At 38.1% G+C, this 25350-nt stretch overlaps 1 protein-coding gene across 7 annotated transcripts in view; it reads left to right on the top strand.

Annotated features, from left to right (window-relative positions):
- The first annotated feature begins 958 nt into the window (after positions 1 to 958).
- The window catches only part of MAK (male germ cell associated kinase), a 31305-nt gene continuing 6913 nt past the window's right edge, over positions 959 to 25350 (top strand). Inside the window, exons 1-13 of one of the 7 annotated variants that reach the window (XM_051609540.1) lie at positions 959 to 1131; positions 6253 to 6593; positions 8456 to 8510; positions 9451 to 9572; positions 10620 to 10699; positions 12730 to 12862; positions 12954 to 13125; positions 17655 to 17822; positions 19493 to 19810; positions 20857 to 21047; positions 21612 to 21742; positions 23228 to 23359; positions 25247 to 25321. In XM_051609540.1, the coding sequence (XP_051465500.1) occupies positions 6493 to 6593; positions 8456 to 8510; positions 9451 to 9572; positions 10620 to 10699; positions 12730 to 12862; positions 12954 to 13125; positions 17655 to 17822; positions 19493 to 19810; positions 20857 to 21047; positions 21612 to 21742; positions 23228 to 23359; positions 25247 to 25321 (1678 nt within the window). In that variant the 5' untranslated portion in view covers positions 959 to 1131; positions 6253 to 6492. Of the gene's footprint in view, positions 1132 to 1419; positions 1489 to 6252; positions 6594 to 8455; positions 8511 to 9450; positions 9573 to 10409; positions 10509 to 10619; positions 10700 to 12729; positions 12863 to 12953; positions 13126 to 17654; positions 17823 to 19492; positions 19811 to 20856; positions 21048 to 21611; positions 21743 to 23227; positions 23360 to 25246; positions 25322 to 25350 lie in introns of those variants that run through there. The other 6 variants (XM_051609541.1, XM_051609542.1, XM_051609543.1 and 3 more) reach the window with 6 other exon arrangements.

The raw sequence follows: 25350 nt of genomic DNA on the forward strand, positions 1-25350 counted from the left end.
ATTTTTATGTCAGAAATTGTAAAAAAAATAGAATACACACATCATTCCAAGTTTCCCCCCCGCATCACTAGTAGCCAGGTGCGCTGTAATAACTCACTGGCACTGAAAAATAAAACAAAAATGATGAGTAACAAGGGAAAAGGAACATGGCAGCGGGCGACGGCTGCGGATGTAACGCACACGGATTGCGGCAGGAATCCTGCGCCGGCAGGCGTGTAACACACGCCAGGTCAGTCGCACTCGCACACAGCCTTGAGACGACGTGACGTGCTCGCGGTGACGTGGGTGACAAGGCAGCAGGGTGACAGGGCGACAGGGTGGTGTCAGGGTGACAGGGCGGCAGGGTGACAGGGTGACAGGGTGATGCGGGTGTCAGGGTGACAGGGCAACAGGGTGACGTGGGTGTCAGGGTGACAGGGCGACAGGGTGACAGGGCGGCAGGGTGACAGGGTGACAGGGTGACGCGGGTGTCAGGGTGACAGGGTGATGTGGGTGACAGGGCGGCAGGGTGACAGGGCAGCAGAGTGACGCGGGTGTCAGGGTGACAGGGTGACACGGGTCACAGGGCGGCAGGGTGACGCGGGTGTCAGGGTGACGCGGGTGTCAGGGTGACAGGGCGACAGGGTGACAGGGCGGCAGGGCGGCAGAGTGACAGGGCGACAGGGTGATGCGGGTTTCAGGGCAACAGGGTGGCAGGGCAACAGGGTGGCAGGGTGACAGGGCGACAGGGTGACAGGGCGACAGGGTGACAGGGCGGCAGGGTGACGCGGGTGTCAGGGTGACAGGGCGGCAGGGTGGCAGGGTGACAGGGTGACGCGGGTGTCAGGGTGACAGGGCGACAGGGCGGCAGGGTGACAGGGCGACAGGGTGACGCGGCTCCCCCGCCCCGCACGGCCCGCCCGCCGCCCCACGTGAGCGCGCGCGAGGGGCGGCCCCGCCGCCTCCGCCCCGCCCCGCTCCCGCTCCCGGCCCCGCTCCCGGCCCCGCGCGTCGCTCCGGCGACGAGGCAGAGCGGCCCGGCGGCGGTTGGCGGCGGTTGGCGGCGGGAGGCGGCGGGGCCGGCCCGGGATCGGCGGCGGCGGGTGAGGCGGGTGAGGCGGCCTCTCGGCTGGCAGCGTCCGTAGCGCCGCAGTGAGTGGGCGGCGGGGAAGGGGGCCGGGTCTCCAGCGAGGGCTGGTGCGGCGTCCTGGGTGGGTGTGCGTGGCCGCGTCCCGCCCGGCCGGGCCCGGCGGGAAGGGCCCAGCAGGAAGAAGGAGCGGCCGGGATAGGCGGCGGCGGCAGCGGCGGCGGGGGTGTCCGGCTGCCCCTGGCTGTCCCCCGGGGTGGTTTGGGGTGGGTGTTTCCTCGCGTGGGTGAGGAGCTGCCCGCTCTGTTGCGCGGGGCTGAGGAGCTCAGGCTCTGCGTGTGGAGACAGGGATTCCCGCCTGCTTCAGCTGCGGCAAGTCCAGGCCTGGGATAGCCTGGCGTCTTGGGAGTCAATGAGAGGAGGTGAGTTTTTATTTATGAGAACCAGGGTGAAACTTCCAGGCCAGGAGCGCTTCAGCTTCACAGCCTGAACAAGCCAGAGGAGACTTGTGCTCCCTCTTCCACCGTGAACGCCTGCGAAGGGAGGTACCTGCCCGCTGGCGGGAGATAACTGAATCGCATCCTGGGAAGCTGGACGTGGCGTGGAAACGGGCGTGTGTTGCAGCTTAGAGTGATGCAGGGACGTGGAAGTCTTTTGTTCCTTCTGGACACTGCTCAGGGCTGGAAGCTTGAAGGTCGGTCAGCAGCTCTCACTGAAACCAGCACCGTCCTGAAGCTGGCGGTGCTGCTCGTTTCACGGCGGGAAGGTGTTTCATGGGGGTGGGAAAAGGTGAACTTGCTGGCACAGGGCAGCAGTCTCCAGGCAGGTGACTGTTGGGAACGTCCTGGAACAGCTGTTGGTGTGGGTCGTTTTTAGTTTGAGGCCAAAGCTGCTTGGAAACAAAACGAGGGAAAATATTTCCAGCAAACTGGAGTTCCTGCTTTTTTATATGCTCTGTCCTGAATGGCTGATACAAATAAGTGAAGCAACATGCTAGATTTTTGAAGAGTCTTTAAAAAAAAAAATAATAAAAAAATAAGGCAGTATATTTGAAAGTACAAATATTTATTACCAATGTTATTAACTTCTGAGCAGTCACACTTCTAAGTACCTGCTGGTCTTCGATTAGAGTAATGGATTTGTGGCTAATCTCAAGCACTGGATCCATGTGTCATGGGACCTGATTACTGTCAGCTTAAGTAATAGGCAGTCTCTGCAAAGGTTTGTGCAACAGTTTGTTAGTTTGTGGCTGTTGCTTCTTTCTAATTTTAAAAATTTGTATCGGCATACATTCTGTACTGTGCCACATTAGCAGTTTTGATCATTGAGAGTAGATCTGTGAACAGTTTTGGTGATTTCAGCAGTTACTGTGAACAGGTTGGTGGAATTCGGTTGTGTATTGCTTATCTGAGAGGTCTCGGTCGGATCATATATCCTAGTTTGTATTTTAACTTGAGAGTAACCTGTTTGTCTTTAGCATACAAATGTAAAACTTTTGGTCATGCATAATACTTGTATGGTAGAAATGTAGATTATTTGCTGCTATTAATTACATTTTGAAATGTAATCCAGACATCTAAAATAATTTAAGGTTGTTGGGTATTTTGTCCTCTATTTGTCCCCTGCCTTAATCCTTCCTTAATCCTGCGTGAAGAGATTATAGGCAGTCTGTCATGAAGAGTATAAAACAAGCTGTTGTTTACAGTAGGATTTCTCTTTTCAGTTTGGTGGATGACTATTATGACAATTTTACATATTAGAGCTTTATATAATTGAGAAAATAATATTAAAAAAACCCTTTATGGTGGGAGGGGATTGTGTGAATCAGAAAAGCTAGGCTGAGCCCTTGCTTTTGCCCAGGTCAGTACTGAAGAGAAAACTGAACTGCAAATTAGAAAAAAATAGACACCACAGAGAAAAAATTGCACATCTGAGCTGGGTATGTGCAGTGCAAAGTACAAAGTGTGCAGAAGTCTGTTGTAGTGAAATGTGAATCTCTAGAGCACGTACATTCTAATTCACCATGCCCTGTAATTCCAGCAAGAGCAAAAGATGCCCCTGACCCTGGTGTCACACCAGGCTGATACGAGTACCTGGTAACCTCGTCTGTTGTAATGCTGGTGCTAGAGTCTGTTGGACTCTTGCAGGATCCAGTGCTGTACTCATTGGTCAGCAAACCTCTGTCACCCTCCAGCATTTCTTAATAACTTATGCTATAGAACTGCCATGAAATTGATTGTTTAGTTTTCCACAGAATGCTATAATTTTTTTAGATACTTCTGTCTCAAGGATGAATTATCTAAAAAGTTGAAGAAAAGCTTAGAGCCAAGTGTGATACCCACAGTCATTTTTTCACTGCATTTAGTTAGTTTTCAGTTGATAGTGTCTCATTATTAGAGTTCACTCATTTGCCTGCCAGTGATCAAGACAACCCTTTTGTGAGTTTCATCAGTGGAATGGCTTAGCATGCATCAGTGTGGTACTGAACTCATGCAGTATGTATGATGGTACATAAATATCGTTGGCAGGCAGTGTAGTTTTCACACCTGATTTTGTGCATTTCCATGAGCAATTTTGACACTTGCATTTGACTACCGAAGGAATGTGCTGACATTTCTGTATTTTGATCAAGTGTTTTCATACCCTAAAAATTACAGTATACAGCAGAAAAGGAATAAGACAATGAAATATATTACAGGACAGACAAAATGCACAATTACGTCTTAGATGTGTTACATTACATAGGATTTCTGAAAGGAAGAAACTATTTATGTGATATTGTTTCAAGTGCAGATGCCTAAATAGTAGAATTGCACAAAAACAATTTTTCAAGTAAGTGATTAATTTATACCCTGAAGACTACTTGGAAAACTGATAGGATTTAAAGATCAAAACTTGATCTGGGTCTCTTTATTGCAAAGACAGAGGTTTTTGTCTTCGTATTTTGGTTTACTTCATTAGAGAGCAAAAGGTTGAGCTTAAAGTGCAGGTCTTCCAGATTTCTAATGTATGTAACTCCAGTTTAGGCTAGGGCTGTCTTTGACAGATATTGCTGAATCCCCTCAGAAAACCAGGCCGGATATTTGTTGAAACAAAGAAACACAGGCACCCAAATCCTATTACGTTGCGCTTGGTTTCATGTTGTATGTGTATGTATACGTATACACAAAATGGGTATGTTTATCATTGCTGATGCTTTAGATGCTGATGCTTCTTTCTAAAATGTGTATTAGAATACTTTCAGAAAATTTTTGTTGTGAGTTTTTTTAATATATATATAAAACTAAAAAAATTATAACTTGCAAGATATGTATGTAGTATGTATCTTCATTTGGCGTAAAAGCTTGATCATCTGCTTATTACTGTCAACAGTCTTGTTGAAGAGATGGCATTATTCACGGTATTAAAGACATGCAGGCACTTTGGGGAATGAAGATAAACCTGAATTCTAAGAGAAACAATAGTCTTAAATAAATGAAAGTTCAATTTTAAACCCACTCGTTGTTTGAATTGTCTATGACTATTACTTTTATTAAATCTGGTTTTTATTTGTGTTATAAAATGCACTATTAATTGGCCACTTTATTTTACAGTAGTGATGGCTTTTTTGGGGAATGGATACAAATTCTTTATATTTTTCACTGCCAAACTGATGGTTGTCAGGTGCAAAGCTTATAAATTGAGATGTCCCCTAGGTCACTTGTTACTGGCATCTTGACAGGTGATAGAGAATTTCTTCCTGGTAACAGAAGCAACAGAGAGTAACAAGGTATACTTAAGGCTTCTCCAAGGAAGCAGATTACAAGTAATAACAGCTTAGAAACATGAGTGTATTGTCCAGGCAGGTGTTTCCTTTACACAGCAGGCTAGTCCACTCAAGAATGCTGTGTTCACACTCTCAAGAGGACAATTTGATTGTTGAATTTTGCCAGGCCTGTAAATCTCAAGCTGAAGCTTGTTACTGGCTGAATTTGGGCTCCTTAGTCTGTTTGGACAGCCTTACCAGCCTATAGCTAATTCTGGCTTAAGGAAAATGACTACAGAATTGCATGCTGAATTCTGCATCTTCTGTAGAGTTAGGCTGACTGTGGATGCCAGTTGATGTGAGCTTTATTTTGTATTTTTAAACAGCAGAGGCAAAAGCTAGAGGTGATGCTGGAGGTCAGTTAGCAGTCAATGTTTGTGTTTAAGCATTTGGGTTACAGTGAATAAGTGCTGCAGTGATTGGTTATTTTTTGTAGGCCTACATAAGTAAGTGGATGACTACTATGAGTTTGCATAAGTGCCTTGACATCAGTGATTAGGATTGTGTGTCGTGGGCAGCTGCTGCTAAGGTTAAAATCAGGATTTGTGCATGGGAGGTATAGGAACAGGCCTTCACGTGGAGTGTTGGTGACAGATAGTATTACATGTTAAAATGCTAGGGTTCAGATTTAAGTTTGAATTAGGATTCAAATTAAGGTTTACATAAATTCAAAGATGAAGAATCAATATTGTTTAATGTAAATTCTTTTCCAAATAACACTGCAGATCTAGTCTCCTATACCAATGCATGCCAGCTCTAGGCTTCTCTCTGCGGGCCTTCTAAAACTGAACAATAAACTTAACTTTTTAGCCCTTGCTGGGCATAATCCTACTGGTGGCTATAGAGAAAGAATTCTGTGAACTTCAGACTAAAATATCCAGGTATATTTGTAACAGCTCAGTTTATCTTGGGGAAGAATGCAGCACTTCTCTTGCTTCTTCACCTCCCTTCACCACTAACTTTAAGCATAGCAAGCCTGCTTGTTCTACCAATCCAAACCAGCATTTAGACTCTAGCTTTACCATAGCACCCTGTGCCAAATTTGGGTTCTTCTGTCTGTTTTCCCTGCCTTCAGTACAGATGAGGAAGCCGCTGCTGCCTGTAGATGAGGAATAAAGAGTTTCATCAGAGGACACCAGCCTTAAACTTCTCTGGTTCTAGGGAATTATGACAATAATCTCAACTCTCCAGTCCTGGTTTACTTGGAACTCTAATCCTAGACTAGACACCTTCTGTGGCTTGAAGGATTTAAGGGAACTAGCTATATTGAAGTGTTCTATTTAAAAAGCGCATGCAGATCAGAGGTAGTAGAGTCTCTTTCATAAATTACTGTAAAATTACGTATTTCCCTATTAATTTTCTTTCTTTTTTTTTTTTTAAGGATCTATGCAAGAATGGTCATGTACTTCTGTCTCTTAAACTTTATATCTGGATCTCAAAGCAGCTGTAATTTGGAGGAGACTAGTGAATATCCTGCTCCATTATGAGAAGACATAAACCAACATAAAACAGTCTGGAAGAAGATTTATCTAAGAAAAATCAAACAATCCTTTAATAAAACAGAAGACATTTAGCTTTTAATAAGGTTTTAGCTATCCAGGTCTTAAAAAAAAAAATAAAAATGAACCGTTACACAATCATGAAACAACTGGGTGATGGCACCTATGGCAGTGTGTTGATGGGGAAGAGCAATGAGTCAGGAGAACTTGTGGCTATCAAAAGGTATGTAACATCTAAATTCCGTAAAGGTATTTGCAAAAGCTTAAAAGATTTTAACATCTAACTTTATTATCATTTGCCATCTGTGTAGAATAGAAAAAAAAGGTCTCTTTTTAAGGAAATTAGCATAACAAATTTTAATTTTTTTTAATTAAGATTCTTAACAAGATGATTGTGGGTCAGACTTCAGTAACAGATCAACAGAGAGACACATTAGTTTGTATAAGTAACTGATTTATCTTAGCTTGTAAAACTGCATGCTGCATTTGTTCATTTCAAACATACTTCCTTCTAAAAAACATTTCAGGTTAATGCCAAAGGAAAAGCAAAACTGCATGTGCAGTTGATTATTAGCAAGTTAGTTATTTATATGAATTTTAAGAATACTCATCTTCATGTGTATTGATCAATGATTTGAAACACCTTGCTCTCCACCCCTCCCGCCCCCATTGAATTAATTAATTGAATTAATCTGAATTAATTTTCAGATGTTGCTGCAATTATAAATATTGGGCAATACCTCCCAAATCTTTTTAGATACTGTGTTAAGTTTCAGATATTGCTACAATGATAAATACCAGGTAACAATCTGGTCCGGTAAATAAAGGCTCTCTCCTTGGATCTAATAAAGTTGTGTTGTGTGTAATCATCAGCCTTGTTATACTTGTCTGAAAAGTTTATTACAAAACAACAGAAATTGTACTAGAGGAGTGGGGACGTTTCCCTTGTATTCCGACAGAATTGCAAGCAGGATGTAAAGCATAAGGGGAAATACCAGAAATTGTATGTTTTGGGTGTTGCTTTTTTCCCCTTCCATTTATAGATTTACTACAGAAAAATAATTATAATATAATTGACTAGCCTTTGTTTTAAGAATTTCTGAGAATTTCAGGTTTCTCCATATACTGCTATTACAGTACTAAAGTTAATAATATTAATTGAAGCTAAAAAAATCTGTAATTGATTGTTTTCATTATTTTTAGGGAAAAGGAACAATGTTTTGTGGGAAGTGTTTTTCATTCTCATTATTTCAGTATTTGGAATTCTTCTGTGTGATTTTTATGTTTGGGTTTTGAGAGGGGGCAGTTTTGCTTGAAGATATTTTAACTTAAAATCTTGGGTTTAAATCACTTCACTCTAGGTTCTACAACTTCACAGAAACACAGCAAATAACGACACTTACAACTATGTCCGAAGGTCTAAGCAACACCAAATATCCATGTTCTTATCAATGCAAGACTTACAATTAAATGTATCAAACTGTTATATATAACAATTCATTTAGAGATTATTGTATATGTGTATAAGTATTGCTTGAAAAAATGAAATCATTTTTCTTCGGTATTTAATACCTTGGAACAGGTTAATAAAAGTGACTGATCAAGTCAGATGGTTAATTAAAATGTCAAATAGTCAAAATACTTTGCAGATTTCAAAAATATAGTTTTCTTGTTTCCTAGAATGTGCAACTTAGGCACAAAAAGGTGCCTTTTCTGGTTTGAAATATCCATGTTTTTATGTGCAGTGACACTTGCTTTCCTTGTTCTTAAGAGCACAATTCAAACGATAAAAAGGGATTTTTTGTTCCTGATGTTTTTATAAATACCGTGGAGTATCACGGTCTCTCTGCCTAATTAGTCCTCTAAAAATATGCTTGCAGTGATTAATCAGCAAACACTTAAATTTCTAGCAATTCTATGACTTGAGTTTGTTTTTAATTATCTTGCTGATGGGTAATCTAGAATGTTAGAAATTGAGTTCAAAATACAGCTATTGCTACACTTAGAAAATAACATGTTTAGATTTTTGTTGTTTGAAAGGCATTCTGCAAAGTTCACTGAAAATATCTTGCACTTGTATTTCAGAATGAAAAGAAAGTTCTATTCATGGGATGAATGTATGAATTTGAGAGAAGTCAAGGTAAAGTGCTGGACATACCACCTTTAAAAATAAGAGTCTGGTTAGGTTTGCATGGAGGAGAAGGGCATCTACAATGTTGAAGGAAAAAGCCAAATTCAGTGAACTCTTTTAAATGGGGGTGATAGATTCTACAAGACCAAGAGTTGCTGGTACTCCCCTAGAGCTCCTGCTGCTGTGTGGAATATCACACTATTCTCAAGCAGTGGTCGTGTTTTATAGCTAAGCCTCTTTGTTTTTGAGAGAAGATAACAAAATTGATTTTGTGTCTGAGTGTGTTTCTGTGTTTTAAGATCCTGCTCTTTCATTTTACTGGCAGATTTCTAGATTTATATCCAGTCCCCAGATCTTGTATTGGGGGCATTTGTAGAAAGCACTAGGAGTTTTGGCAAGCCAAAGGATAGAGTAACACTTGAAAATCTGAGCATAAATTTCAAGTCATCCCATGGTTGATTTTCTGTATATACAAAACTTCTTAACACAGGAGTTGGGTATCTATAATTTAGATTTAACTTATTGGAGGTTGCACATAATCAGTATCTCCAAAAATAACACCTGCAAGAGAAGCCTTGTTCATGCGCATTTCATAACAAAAAAATTGCTGGGTTTTCTTACTCAGTTCTGTGAGCAAGAGCTGTACAGCTTCAGAACTGTCTTTTATTGTAAGGAATTAGGTTTTTGTGTTAATCCGCACCTCAGCTGTGATGTAATCCCTAGAAATAGAAGTTTTAAACTACTATTAATATCTTTGCTGCTTTTATTTTCAAATTAATTTTAAGTGCTATTTTGTTGTTCTTTGAAACAGAGATTCCAGGGTAAACAATAGACTATCAGATGGACACGTTTTGTAAATTCTGTGCTAGAAACTTTCACATGTTAAAAATTTATCTCTTGTAAGGAATCCAAGTCAAATTATCTGAAGCCATATTTTACTCTGTTGCAGTCTCTGAAGAAGCTAAATCATGCCAATGTAATAAAACTGAAAGAAGTCATACGAGAAAATGACCACCTCTATTTTGTATTTGAATACATGAAGGAAAATCTTTATCAATTAATGAAGGACAGGTACGTCTGTTTTACAGAACAAATGGTGTTCTATCATGCTTTATGGTTCTTTTTTTATTTTTTTTTATTTTATGCTATCTTCAAGAACACATTGGAATTTCTGTTTTAGGCTCTTCTTGCAGCCCCACTGATGTGAACAGGACTTGCTGCACCTCCTTGTCCGAGGGTAGAATTCTGCATTGCTCTGCATTACAATACACAATATTGTAATGCTTTTGGAAATAACAGTTTGTTCACCTGTTAACACCATAGTTTGCATGTCTTTGGTGTGTAGAGCCATGAGAGAAATTCCAAATACTTTTTTTTTTTTCTTTAGTAGCCTTCACTTAAATGTATGGATAAATATTTTATTGTGCTTTTGCTCATCGATTTGGCTTAAGGTGGGATGGTCATCTGCATGTACAAGACTTATATATGGACAAGCTGTGTAATGTTGCAGTCTTGGACAAACAGTACACAGCAAGGCTTGCAAGGTGGATTTCGGAGTAGGACCTGCCTTTTCAATAACGTTTTTCCTTCCTGAATTGTTTTGCCTCTGATGTGTGGTTCCTTCAGACATTGTCATGCACCTTTATCCCCTAACGTGCAAAGCTCTTAGGTTTGCATCCTGAGGTTGCCACTTGTGTTACTGGCACAGTGTTACCCTATAGCTGAGAAGTGTTGCTCTCAATCAGGGTTCCTCTAAGGGTACCACTGGGTAGCACACCTAACACAGTGCTACACTGTGCAGTCTCTTCCTTACAACATTACTGTGCATTCCATCACCAGATGGTCAAGTACACTATTGGCCAACCACCTTCTACAGAGAAGACAGGATCATGAACCTCTCTGCAGAGAAGTCCCTCTGCAGCACTTTGAGTGAAATTAAGGCCTGACAGCAAACAAGTTTTGAGATCAAAACTAGTTACCTCTGTCTTTGTACTCAAGACTTGACAGGTCTGTTTTCATCTGTTCATGATGTGTTGTGCAAAATTAAGAAATAAGTATGTTCTGAAAATACATTATTTTTTTTTAATTATAAGAAATTGTTAATCTGTTTCTTCACAGAAACAAGTTGTTCCCAGAGTCAGTCATCAGAAACATGATGTATCAGATATTACAAGGGCTAGCTTTTATCCATAAACACGGTAGGTTTCAGAGTTTAACTGCGTAGCACTTTTTTAGAAAATAAGATAATGCACAGTAATAATACACATAAAAATATCTAGCAAATGCTACTAATTGTTTCTAATAAAAATTATTCCTACTTGCTTCAAGTATGGGGTATTTTAAAATCTTGTTTTTTTATAAACAGATATTAATCTTTTTGTACTGTACTGTTCAGTACTTTTTTTATTTCAAGCTTGAGCACCAGCTGAATAACCAAACTAAAGAAGCCTGGATGCTGTGCTGTTCTGTGCATCTCTTCTTTCCTCAGAAAGATCTATTGAAAGAGAATGGATACAGATGGTAGTTTCTCCTGTCTTGAGATAATATAATTAATATGGTGCCCTATGTCCATAAAAAATTAAAATAACTTGTTCACTAAGAATTTCAGTTTCTTTGTCAAATACAATCTGGATTTAAATATTTAAAGACATGTGACTTTTCTAGCAATTATAAGCACAATCAAAAGAAGAGGTGCAGTGTGCTCACAAGAAGAAAGTTTCCCAACATTTACAGAACTTTTAACTCTCATGTTAAATATCTGTCTGCAAACTGCATTCTGAAATACTGGTATTAAGCTCCTTTGCATTTAAAAACTAATAATTTACTATCTTATTTTGTATTTTCATTCACATTAGTATTCTTAAAACTTTTCAAAGAGAATAAAAGAGCCTACAGGAAAGCAGGAGAGTGGGCACTTTTCACCAGGGTGTGTAGTGATAGAATGAGGGGTATTGGTTTCACACTGGAAGAGGGGAGATTTAGGTTAGACATTAGGAAGAAATTCTGTAACATGAGGGTGGTGAGACACTGGCACAGGTTGCCCAGGGAAGCTGTGGCTGCCCCATCCCGGGAAGTGTTCTATGCCAGGTTGGATGGGGTTTTGAGCAACCTGATCTAATGGGAGGTGTCCCTGCCCATGCAGGGGGGTTGAATCTAGGGGATCTTTAAGGTCTCTTCCAACCCAAACCATTCTATGATTCTATGGAAACATTAGCTGAAAGTTAAATAAGAAACTATGTTCCTAGTATTACCTGATTGGCTTTTATATACCCTGGCAAGGCCTGTTCATGAGTTCAAATAAATAATCAGTTCTGTTCAGTACTGTCAAATACCCAGAAATGTTTGGTTTATGTCTTTCTGATCAGGATCATATATGCTTTCTCATTATTAGCATCCTCTTTTCATTTCTCATTTCTACTTGAAAGACATGAGGATATGAGATATTCTTAAAAACTGCCATTTCTAAGTTATGGTATTAATTTTATTTATTTTTTTACCATAAGCATTTGGGGATGTCAGGTATGATTAAATTGAATATTTGCATTTCCCTTTAATTTCATCCAGTTTCTTACAGTGGTTGTCAGTTTCTGCATGCAGAAATCAAATGCTTTATTGTAGTAAGTGAATTTCAAAATGATTTATAACAAATTGTCTATACCAACTAAACAGCAGATTTTATTTTCTCAGCCACTTAACTGCTCTTCAGATATACAAGTGCTCAAGCCAACACTAAGCATCACAGAAACTATGTGGCTGCATTACTGTTATCATTCCTGGGCAAAGTGTTGGTATCTTTTAAATGTCAATGATAAACAAACTAGCTAAAAAACAGTCAAGGAATTTTACAAATGAAGTAAGGTTGTCAGATGCTCAGTTTTCCATTATATAAAGATGACAATACAGTTGAAGTTTTTGAAGAAGGTTTCATTCTGAAATTGGTTTGGTTTTTTGATACTGGTGCCAATTCATATTCCTTAGGGTGTTAATGACAGTTTACATTTGTTAATTTAAAAACACTTGCTGTAATAATTACTGGAGAGAAAATTTCTGTGTTTGTTGTGAGTGAGGGTTACTATTAATTTATTTTTAATTTAGAAAAAACAATGAAACAAGAAGTTATGTTCTTCTAACATAGCCCAAAGTCAATTTTGGATGACTTTATTAAGATGGCTGCTTAAGAAGTCATGACACAATTATTTGCCATTCTTTTCTGTCTGGTCTTCTATAGGATTTTTTCATAGAGATATGAAGCCTGAGAACCTTCTCTGTATTGGACCAGAACTTGTCAAAATAGCAGATTTTGGTTTGGCTAGAGAACTAAGATCTCAGCCACCATATACAGATTATGTTTCTACTAGGTGGTAAGTACATTAAGTTGATCCATGATCTTAAAGAGTTACCTTTCTCTGCTTAGCATTTTAATATATCTATGATTTCTTTCCATCCTCACAGGTACCGCGCTCCTGAAGTTTTGCTAAGATCGTCTGTTTATAGCTCACCTATTGATATGTGGGCAGTTGGCAGCATAATGGCTGAGCTGTACACACTAAGACCTCTTTTCCCAGGCACAAGTGAAGTAGATGAAATCTTCAAAATTTGCCAAGTGTTAGGGACTCCAAAGAAGGTAAGACTTTTTAAAAAATTCCTGCAACCATATTTTTTTTTAAAGTTAAATAAAATTATTATAAAGGTTATATCTCTGTGAGAACATACATATAAATTATTGTTTTGTATTTAAGTTTCCTGCAGGTTTGCGGTTTTCTCAACTGTGTTTCTTTTAAGCTTCCATTAAGGCATCTAATGCTAGTTTTTAGTTGTATTTTAGCATCTGTTGTGTATCATACCTCTATGAGTAGCCTTGCTGTCCTCTGATGAAAGCCAGACAAAATGGTTTAATTTAGTTTTTTAAAGCTATGCATATTGGAAAGAAAATCAGAAGTCTAGGATTTTACTTTGCCACAGCCAGTTTGCTTTCTTTCCTGAAAGTATTCTTCGAGGCTAGCACCCAGATTTTGAAGTTTATAGAAGATACCATAAATGAGAAAAACTATGCTTTTCGTATTTTCAAAGCATAAAGGAAACACCTCAAACACAGATCTCTCATAAAGTATTATTAGCAATAAATAAAATAAAATTGTGCAGTATTTTAGAGAGGAAGCAATTTTCAATTATTTTCTGGAAGGGCTAAATACTATTTAAAATTAAAAGGAATTAAAAGTTGTTTTAGCAAATGGATTCATGAACATGCAAGAAAAGAATAAGTTTATGTATTTTTTGGAGAATAAGAGATGGTCAATATCAGTACTTTATGGGTGAAATAACTGATTGAACACAGGGTAGGAGAGAAATGTATCTATTTTATTGGTATTCTGCTGATATAAAATAGAGCATAATTCCTGTCCAGTAAAAGAGTTGTTATCAATAGAGAAGTGAGGAACAGAAAGCTTAAAACAGAAATAAGTTAAGCAGGGAACATGAAAAGCTTTAAGTGGTAGGAAAACATCCAAGAGAACATACAGAGAAACAGGTGCAAATCCATGACAGAGCAGAGTAAAAGGTCAGAGGTGGAGAGTTACAGATGGTATGTTGTGGAAGTGAAAATTGAGTCTAGAGGACAAAGTGCAAATTCCTGTGATGTGTAAAACAGTGCTTGCTGTGGTAATTGTGTGTCAGAAATTATGTGTAATATGAGCAGTATTTTAAGACTCAAGTTTTCAAACACAGATGCTGAAGTTTCTTAAACAGCCTACAAGTCTAGGATAGTAAGAACATTTTGATATATATTAAGAATATCTGTGAAAGAAAGCAACATACTAACTTCTGGAACATTTTCAATCTATAGCATAAACAAGTTCTGGAAATGCAGGGAGATCAGAGAGATTTTCACTGCATGTAGTAGCAGAGCAGCCCTGAGCTGACTGCTCTGTTTTTTCCCTAACCTTACAAGTAATTGAACAGAAGCAAATAATGCCTGTTTACACACTGTCCTTCCCTGATGAGCAAGCTGATTGCTTTGGAAAGCAGGGAGCATCACCAGCTGAGTATTTCAGAGAAAACCGTAGCCTCTTCTAAGGACCCTAATGGTCCTTAAGACATTAAGGAGACACTCTTAAGTCAGCCCTCTAGGATCAGGAAGTTGTAATTAGTTCCTTTGTGTCCCTACCATCTGCTGGGCAGACTTGGGAATTTTATCTCCTTACAACAATGCTAAGGTATTCTTCAGGGAGATCACTGGGTAAGAAGATTGATCATAGAATCATAGAATCATAGAATCTTAGGGGTTGGAAGGGACCTCGAAAGATCATCTAGTCCAACCCCCCTGCCAGAGCAGGGTCACCTAGAGTACATCACACAGGAAGGCATCCAGGCGGGTTTTGAATGTCTCCAGCGAAGGAGACTCCACAACCTCTCTGGGCAGCCTGTTCCAGTGCTCTGTCAGTCTTACAGTAAAAAAATTTTTCCTGATATTCATCTTAAACCTCCTATGCTCCAACTTGTATCCATTACCCCTTGTCCTATCACTGGTCTTCACTGAAAAAAGCTTAACTCCATCGTCTTGACACTCACCCTTTACATATTTGTAAACATTGATGAGGTCCCCCCTCAGTCTCCTTTTCTCCAAACTAAAGAGACCCAGCTCCCTCAGCCTTTCCTCATAAGGGAGATGTTCCACTCCCTTAATCATCCTTGTGGCTCTGCGCTGGACTCTTTCAAGCACTTCCCTGTCCTTCTTGAACTGAGGGGCCCAGAACTGATGTATCACAGCAAATGATGCATTTGTTATTAGGGAAGTACTGTTCTGCATTCTGAAAAATATAAGCAGTTATTTTAATGGTCTAATAGTTTTGCAGATAGTTTTACAAATAGTGGGGTTTTCTCAGACATGTATTTTTCTTTATTCTGTTATCCTGCAATAAAGAATTACAGGAATTATGCCCAGAAGCTATCTTCATCCCTATTTGCCTTCCTTTGTTTAAGTCCATAATACCATACTGATGACGTCCATCAGTTTGGATTTTTTAAATAATGGCAGGGAGCTTTTTTATAAGTGGAGTTGCTTTATTTATTAAATCTTGCTTTCTTTATTTTATAAATAAAACCAGTAATAAACATAAAATTGCACCATTCATGTACTGGCAGTGATGGTGCACCTGTGGTATGCCAATGTAATGAAAAAGCTGATTTGAAAAGGAGAGATTAATGAGATACATTTTTCATTAGTTAAAGGTCAGCAATGGCAGTTTAATTCCATTTTTATTTTTTTTAATACATTGAAATGTTTTTGGGTTTTTTTTCACTTTTACTATTTTCACTCTATTCCTATACTTCACCAGTGCAACATGCAGCCCTTGCTATTTTGTTCTAAACTATTCCTTTATCACTACCTCTGGCAGACAGGATGTCATCAATTCAATAAAGGAGAGAGATGCAGCTGAAGAGGAAAGGGTCTATCTCCATTAATTTAAATGAACAAATTATTCTCTGAGGTGGAACAGGAAGTCGCTTGGAGTCTTGAGACATATTTTAACCAGCCTTAGTTTATAATTATATTTGAGTTCTTTGATTACCATAGACTGTGTTAACAGAGCCAAATCTTAAGACCAAATTCTATCAAACCAATCTGATTTACTCTTGTAGCACTGTAACAAGCTTTGTGGATAGAAGAAAAGCACTAATATCATACATTGTGTTCAGTAAGGTTTCTGATGCGGTCCCCATTCAAAATAAAGGTAGATTGAATACGACTCTTGAGTGATTCTGCATCTAATGAAATTTTAAAATTGTATTAAAGGGCTTTTGGTGGAATAGATTTTACTTCTTAAGTTGGTAGATAGCAGGCTGGGAAGAACTGAATATCTTACAAGATTAGAATTCAGAGTTTCTTATAAATAATAGCTTTAAATAAATCTTAAATAGTGTGTAGAGTGCTGTACTTAGGCAGGAATAATCAGCCACGTAAATTTCTGGGGATAACTATCCAGCTGACACATCCATGTAAGAGGATGGAGGAGCATATAGTGCATTATATGTCAACAGTATTTTGTTGCAACAAAGGCAAACACCATACCAGTGTGTAGAGAAGGAGAGTTGTTCACTGATGTGCGAACTAATCTTTCTGTTTCACTTGCTATATCATATCCAGTTTAAAGTTTTGCCTTTCAAGAGAAAAAAATCAGGAGTCCAGGGAAGAACAAGAAAAACTTACAAAGCCTAGGCCCAAAAATTCAATTGTTCAAGTTTCCTTAGCCTATACAAAGGAGGACTGGAAGAAAAGAGAAGAATTACCCCTTCCAGAAAAGGTGTATATAAAAGGCTATTCTAAAGAGAAGGAAATTGTCCTTCTTGGTATCCATGGATGATAGCACACTCAGCAATGGTCTTTTACTGTTGTAATAGAAACTTATATTTTTATAATACTGAGGAGAATTAAGATTTGGAATGGACTAACTAGAGCAGTTGTGTAGTGACAGAAACAGGAAACTTTTTGCAACTAATACCTGTCAGAAAGGAACAAGAGCATGGACTGGATGGTCTCTTGAGGTCCTTGATCCTATGGCTCTGTATTCAAACAATGTCAAGAAACGCAGGACTTCAGGCTTTACTTTTGGGAAGTTACACACTCAAAAAACCCTGCCTTTCCTCTGGCAGTCATACCTTTTTTCTGTTGCAATAGTGTCTAGTTACAATATAATAATTGAATATCTTAATGGTGGCATAGTGTATAGGCTGCATCATGGTCACACAACCATGGTGTGCTGGGTGGAAGGGCCTCATCTCTACTATTCTCATAATGAAGGTATGTTGAAGTCAGCTGTTTGAGCTCATTTCTGCCATAGCTGGGATATTCAATACTGATTCTGGTACTGTTGCACTCTCTTCTTCAGATAGAATATGTCCAAGTGTGGTATCCACAGTGATGTTTCCACCTTTACCCACAGGAGAGCTTGAGAAGGACTGTCATCAGAGACTGATGCTGTGTTCACTGGTGTTGTAATAATGGTAATGGAAAATAAAGCGGCTTGTTTTCCACTATATAGGAAGGAGCTACTCAGACCAAGCATGACTCAAGCTGCATAACATTAAATTTAATCTAATACTCAAAGACGTATTTTTTTCTTTTTTTGGTGCTCATTTTTCTTTCCTTTGAAACAGAGTGACTGGCCAGAAGGATACCACCTTGCTTCTGCTATGAATTTCCGTTTCCCACAGTGTGTCCCTATAAGCCTAAAAACTCTCATCCCAAATGCAAGCAATGAAGCAATACAGCTTATGAGTGATATGCTGAACTGGAATCCAAAGAAGAGACCTACAGCAAGTCAGGTCTGAGAAGCTGAATGATTAAGAATTAATTTTCTTTCACTGTTAAGAAATTGTAGATACAGAAACCAATTGCTTGTCTTAATACTGATGGCCAGAGAAACATCTCTTCATTTTGAACTCTTTGGTGGGAATGGGACTAAGTAGTGAGGAGAGAAAGTTCTAAACATGGCTCAGCAAACATCATAAACTCTTTAGTTACTTCTGCAGTTTTGTCTTCTGTATTGGCACATTCTGGAACTTTTTCTTTACAGGGTAGAGAAAAATCTGAGTTGCAAGTTTTCTGAATTGTAACTGTAAGTCACTTCTGCTGCCTTCTTTTCTCTCCCCCATCTGTACAAAGGGGGATATTGAAAATTAAGCTTTGCTTTTTGTGAAACTGCAGATGGAATGCAGAATGGAAGAGCTAAGGTTAATTTATAATCAGGTTAATTAAAAATTAATTTTAGAAAACATATTTCAGGTATCAAATATGGTTACATTCTACTGATTTTTCTTTTTTTAGTATTCATACCTAATGCAATCCTATTTAGAAAATATAAAAGGGGAATACAATTGGGAAAGAAAAAGGATGTATTGCAAGTTATCCTAGGTGATGTAATGTGATTCAGAAGTGGTTAAGCAGATGGTATGAAGTAGAACAACCATTTCTCTCCACTTTATAAAGCATACCTATTGTTAGTCACTGAGATCTAACTGTAGTCCAGTGCTATCTATCTCTACACTGAATACTGTGTGGTGCTTTAGGAAAGCAAATAAACAGCTTTTGCCCAAGTGAGTTGTCAAGGAAGTAGCTGCAGCAATTGTGTAATTCACAGCCAAAAGGGAGAGTTTAATGCAGGTACTTGGCAGTGAGTACAAAGGCAGCGATTTTCAAGTGCAGCTGAGGCAAGACATTGCTTTGAGAACCAAGTATGAGTAGGATCCAACCCAGAAGGAGTAGCAGAGTGTGTTGTTTTGACATAGGAGGAGCTGCGTTAGTAAGTGTGATGGTCATGTTGTCCATCTAGCAGTGGACATGAAAAGGTCAGAGAGAAAGAATGAAACTCACATCTGCCTGAAGATAGACATTGTAGTTTCCTAATAAACACCATGAAGGCACAGCAAGTCTGTACTTCAAATCAAAACAAAACCAGGGAAGGCTGGGGATAAGATAATGAAGGAGAAACTTTTCTCATTAACATCCTCCAATTGTAAGCCCCATACATTAATAATAAATGGCTATCATCACACTTTTGTTTTGGGTTTTTTTTTAAATAATAATTTTTAAAAAGCTGTCCATTGACTTGCCAAAACATAGCAGTGGAAACAAGTAATAAAGCATGTGGTAAAGGTAGTGGAGACTACTTGTTTTAAGATGGAAATGTTACTGCATGAGTATAGAATGGTTTTGAATGTAAAATGCACCTCAAAACACAGACTGCAAAACCTAGGAGGGAAAGAAAGAACATGAGTGCTGTAACATGAACAAGTGTATCCATCTTACTAAATTATATGGTGGAAAGAGTTTAAAATACAGAACTCACAGTGAACAGTACACACTGTTTACATATGTATCCATCTTGCATCTGTGCTGTAGAGCTTGCTCAAATGCTTTAGAAACTTGCTTAGATCCTTGATGAGGCTACCAAAGTCAACTTCAAGTAAAAATACTGTTTTATCTTCTTCTCCAGGCTTTGAAGCACCCTTACTTTCAAGTTGGCCAGATTTTAGGACCTCCTCCACAGTATCTGGAGAAGCAGACTCCTGTGAAACCAGTTCAGCCAACAGAGCCAAAGACAGCTTTACCTAAACTGGAAGCTGTATCTCAGCCAGAACCTCTGTCTTCACCTGACATACCTGACAAAACAGAGCCACAGCCCCTGTCAAAGGTTAACCACCAGCCTCTCCAGCAAATTCAGTTGCCACAGAATACAGCTAACCAGCAAGTACCAAAACAGCAGCAGCCACAGGCACCCTTTTTTCCAACAATCAATAAAAACTCATTGCCAGTAAGTTGTCTTCAATAAATACTTAGGTGGTTTTATTATAAGTTCTTACTACATTCAACCAAGTGATCCCTTGAAAGTGGTGATACTTTTTAATAGAGAAAATACAGATAGATTATTAGGAACTAATAAGGATATAATTGGTCTCTTACTGAAATTTTACAGCAAATCAGAATAATATATTGCTTGTAACAACAATGAATGTTCATTTATAATAGCCTTTACTGACATACTTATGCACTAATCTGGCTATGACAGCTATTTTTTATTGACCTTTGAGAAACAGTTCACAAAAATATTGTTTGTATACAACAGAAAAGTATAAAGGGATACCTTTGCTTGCCTGAACCAGGAAAATACCTGAGAAAATTCATTAAATTCCTAAGCATGTAAGAATTTAACCAATAAGACTTTTAGCAAGATTAATATTCAACTTTGATTTGCAATCTTCATTTTGCTGTCCGCTTGTACTCACTAAACTGCAATATAAAGTATATTAAAAATAACAGGCATTCAGAAAATACTGGAAAGCAAACTGGAGACAGATGAAAGGACAGTTTTAATCTTTCCTCTGGAAGAGAATGTTAAGGAAAGGCCTGACTAACTTATTTGATTTGCTGTATTTACTTTGGGCCTATAGATATTGGCACTCCTAAACCCTAAGCATGATTGCCATGAATGGTCTGCACCACTGTGCCCTATTTCTTGATGGTTCATCTTACCACTTTTGAGAGCATGAGTTCAGCGAGATACCCGTAGTAGAGGCTAAGCACTGAAGTGGGTCTGCAAACAGAAATTTAACTTCACTACTTCAGATAGATTTGAGCAATTCAAGGATGACAGTCCAAAAGAGCTACACTCAAAATACCTGCTGAGATTATTGGTATGTTTTGCGCTTAAAATCACTCTGAGACTAAGACCAAAATATGCACAACACACTGGGAAAAATTGTCTCAAAGTTCTTAAGCAGTTGTCAGGAAGGCAACTAGGTATAAAATACAAAATGTTAGTATTTACTTCAAGGTTTTTTTTTTTCCTATTTAAAATAGAATCAAGCAGCTAGTGGCCCTCAGAATGGTGCAGTAGGTCCTAAAAGCTGCAGAAGACGATGGGGACAGACTTTGGTAAAGGCTATGGATAGCTGGGATGACTTGGATGACACTGAATTTGGAATGTCATGTTCAAAGAAGCCAAGCATTGCACTGTTAAAAGAAAAGAAAACCAAAGAGTATCTTTTCAGGTAAGTCCTATAATTATAATTTTTTTATTATTTTATTTTTTTTAGTAAACATTGTCCAGTAGATTTATAGATTAATTAAGACAAATGTGCTAGTATTTAAGTCACCAAAATTCTGCAAGAATGCAGAGCTGTATGTGCAGACCAGCTTTGGGTGTGGTGTTGATATAGCTCCAGTAATATCCTAACTGAATCAAATTTGGTTTAAGGCACTGTATGGTTTAGGTGTTGGTCATGTTATTAAGAAACCAAGTGTTTTACTAAAATCACATATACGAACTTATTTTCCTTTGTTTGGTTAATTTGTTGTTGGTTAAGTTTGTTACTAAGTTCTGCCACAGTTTTCCACATTTGCTGTTACTCCATAGTGTTGGATACACTTTTTTCTTCAAAATGCCAGGTCAGACTCTCATGACATATTGAGATTTGGCTGTTACATTGTGGGAATAAATTCTAGTGATGAAAGCAGGGGAAGAGCTGAACACTGTACTCTTCAGGCTAGAGTCTGCTTGTAGTATTCTGACCTGGAATTGTTGGTCACATTATTTGAACATTTTGGTTTTTCAGTGTGCCAGAACCAAAAGCTTCATGCTGTATCCAGCCAGGAGGGGAAAATAAGGTTCTGATGAGAAATGATTCTGGAAGATCAAATACATCAGCAAAGCAGTACTATTTAAGACAATCAAGATATCTACCTGGTAAGGGTAAAAGTCCATACATACAGAAAATAAAAGCTGTGAACAATCTACGTTCAGTACAGTGAAACTTTACATTTTAAATGGATCATCTCGCTTTTCATAACCAGGCTACATTTTCAAGTTTTGGACTAAATGCCTTTCTTAAACATATCTTGTCACAATTGATGCAGAAGTTCCTGCCTATGTAAGTGTGGAAGGGAGCTCAGCACTGCTTGTATTCCATAAAAGTTCACAGGCCTTCTTCTGACCAGTAACATATAAAAAGTGTTTACAAGTGTTCAGCTGCTCACATTGGTAGGAATTCACACACTCACTTCCCTTCCCAAGACGGTCATCCTCTTTAAAAAATAAATAGATAGCTCAGTCTAAATCCGGGTGATTTTGTCAGGAAAATAACATGAAATTTTGTAATTGTTAGGGTTAAGAATGGGAAGAAGGAGAAAGAAAAGGGAATGTTTCCTCCAGTTAGTATTCTGAATGTATTCTGTTATCAAATTATTTCCTTGGTGTCTCACTTAGTATCTTTTCTTTATTACTATGATAGTTTGCACAATCACAGTAAGTGTATCATGACTTCTACTGAATCCACATAGCAGAATTTAGGTGGTTCACAGAGGAATTCTTGATTGGCAGGCAAGTTTCTTTGTTACAATGTATCACTAATTTCTCAGTAATTCATTAGGACAGTGATGTCTTTGAATATGAAATCACCTTTTAATCTGTTGAGTCTCTGGACATCCCATTAAACATTCAAGTCCAAAAGAAAAACATTACAAAACAAAACTTTTTAAAAGGGGGGAGAGGAAGCTTCCCTATCTAAAGGGTAACACAAATGAAAAGTTCATCTGTATTTCTTTTTTTAAGCATGCTTCTAATGTCTGTCTGATTTTAGCAGTTTTCAATGAGTAAGGCACAGATGTAAAAATAATTAATTCCAGCACTTTAAGAGAGTAATAGCTCCAAGGAGTGTATTTGTTATTTATCCATATTTCTTTAGTTCTGTTACAACTAGATTGGGGAGCTCCTTTCATGCTGTGTAATCCCATTAACTCCTGTAATGCTTGTAACATGTTGAAATAACAAGAACTGCTTTGTCCTACTTTTTAACTTATCCCTTGAAGAAACAATTTCCAACCTTGAGAACCCTAGTTTTTGATAGGTCTGTTTAATCTGTGTTAATTGTCTAAGAGTCAAAAATATCAATAATGAGATTATGATTTTATAGAAACCAAGTAACTGTACTAAAAAGGATTTTTAAAGTTCTCTTGAAATCATGAAGAGAATTATTCTCAAATCAGTGTATCAATTTTCATGATTTGGCTGAAAAATCTCATCTGATCAATGGACATTGTTCCCTTACATTAATGGTGTTTACAGTATACCATAAATAAGTCAGTATTGTATTACTGTTCCAGAAATCTCCATATTTGATTGGTTGAATTATTTTTGAAAATTGATAAACTTTTCCATAATTTTTTTTCTAAGGTGTAAACCCCAAGAGTGTCTCTCTAGTAGCAGTCAATAAAGAAGGATCCCATGGAACCTGGAACAACCAGTTGTTTTCTAAGCCGCTGGCACATGCTGGAGGAGGACTATCTTTCAGCAGAAATACTACAGGTAAAAGTGTAATTTAAAGTGGTCACAATATATCTCAGCATACTTTAAATAATTATAGTTAAGGCCATCTGGTTTAACTTCTGTTGTCAGGCTTAGCTTCTAGGCTAATATTTTTTTTCTTGTATTAACATCACACTCTTCATACGTAACTATGGTTTGTTTTCAGAGCATAAAGGAAGCATAGACCAGCCCCTTTTATAAAGCTTAGTCAAGATAAATGTTGTCCATAATCCTCTTAGACCACTATTTTACTGTGTTAATTTAAGCAAATAGTCTGACCTCATTGCTGCCTGGTCAGTGTGGAACACTATAAAACAGCAGTCTCACGTATGAAGACAAGGTGATAGGTAGTATGCTAAGGTGCTGAAAGTACTGCCTAATATTCTAAAGGTATCTACTAGCCTTGTCCTAAATACTTTGCTTTATGAAAAGTCCCCTTATTTTCAGCAAGAAACTAGCAATAAGGTGCCTTTTAGTACTACATTTTTTATTATCAGCATTTTGTAGAGTGAAGACTAAGAATAGTTAAATGGCTTTTCTGATATTTCACTGAGGAAAGCATCAGAGTTAAGACTAAAATCTTATCTCCTGACCACTAAGCCCTTTAAGTACACAGTCCCCTCGTCCTGTTATGGGAAGTTACCTTGTTAACAACTTTGCAGCCATTGTTCAACTAGTACGAGTCACTCCCAAATACTTTCATGCTATTAAAGCACCTAGCCTTCCATGCTTGTACAGAAGAACTTTAGAAGGTTTGTTTACATGCAGATGCTGTGCTCCTTTTTAACAGAACTTTAGTAGCTGTTCTGTAGTATCACCAAACCTGACTTTCCCTCTAGAAGTCAGGTGAGCTGTAAGTTGTTTATCTGAAGTCATGTGAAAGATTTTAGGAAATAGAAAAAAAACAGCACTTACCAGTATTCTTATGGAATAAAATAGACTTCTTTTAGCAATCATCTGAAATAGAGTATCTGGGTGCATCAGAATGAATATATTAATTAAACAGTCTTGCAAGGGAATTAAGCACAAAAAGGCAAAGAGCTTTTTGCAAAAGTATGTATAAATAAACTAGACATTCACCTACTGAATTGCACTGAAAATAAAATTAAGATGAATACTAATGCTAAAATCCTGCTTTTGTCTTACTGGCTTATTTTTGGCATCTACCAAAAGTTTAAATAAAAACAAACAATCAAAAAACCCCACAAACAAACAAAAAAACAAACATAAAACTGATTCTTTTGTATGATTCAAAATACTTGGTATTATTTCCATCAGTATCTTAAATTGCATGTTTCTTATGCTGGGGGGGCAATCAACATTTAAGACAGACAGACATCAAACCAGAATAGCTGGAGTTGATCATGGAAATACAACACATGTAAATTATGCATGTTTTCTTTTTTCATATTGACAGAGTTGAAAGTTGACACTCTGCTGATACTGTTTAAATAACTACGTTCAGTTTATTCAAGTGCTTTGTTTTTTTCCCTCATCCACAATGTTGCCCCAAGGTGAAATAAGAACAGATAGTTACAGAAGCTGTATTTATGAAGAATTGTAAGGTTACAATCAGTCAACTTTGCAGATACACCCGAGTGCCTAAGCTTATGTTTTATATATTTGTCTGACTGGGATGTGATTGCATTGTTATTACATCACATTTTCATTCCACTATTAGGAAGGACCTTATAAAGTAACTAGTTGGGAGTAACATTTCCTGCCTGAGAAAATGTAAGAATGACAGTTACAAAACTGTCAGAACTTTATTCTTCCTTGTTTTGTTTTCCCTCTTTTCTTTTACATCACCTAGCCAGGTTCTTCATGCACTTCTTCTAAAGTTCTGTCTTTCCATCTTTTTCTTCCTTTCATTTTCCTTGTCTACAGATGAGAACTTAATTATACCTATCGAAAAGCTATCATGCAAAGAAAGGTTGAATGAAAAATTAGAGGATCCAAAAGGTAACTTATAGCAATTATAGTCTGGGTCT

This window comes from Apus apus, chromosome 2, assembly GCF_020740795.1.
Source record: "Apus apus isolate bApuApu2 chromosome 2, bApuApu2.pri.cur, whole genome shotgun sequence".
Lineage (NCBI taxonomy): Eukaryota > Metazoa > Chordata > Aves > Apodiformes > Apodidae > Apus > Apus apus.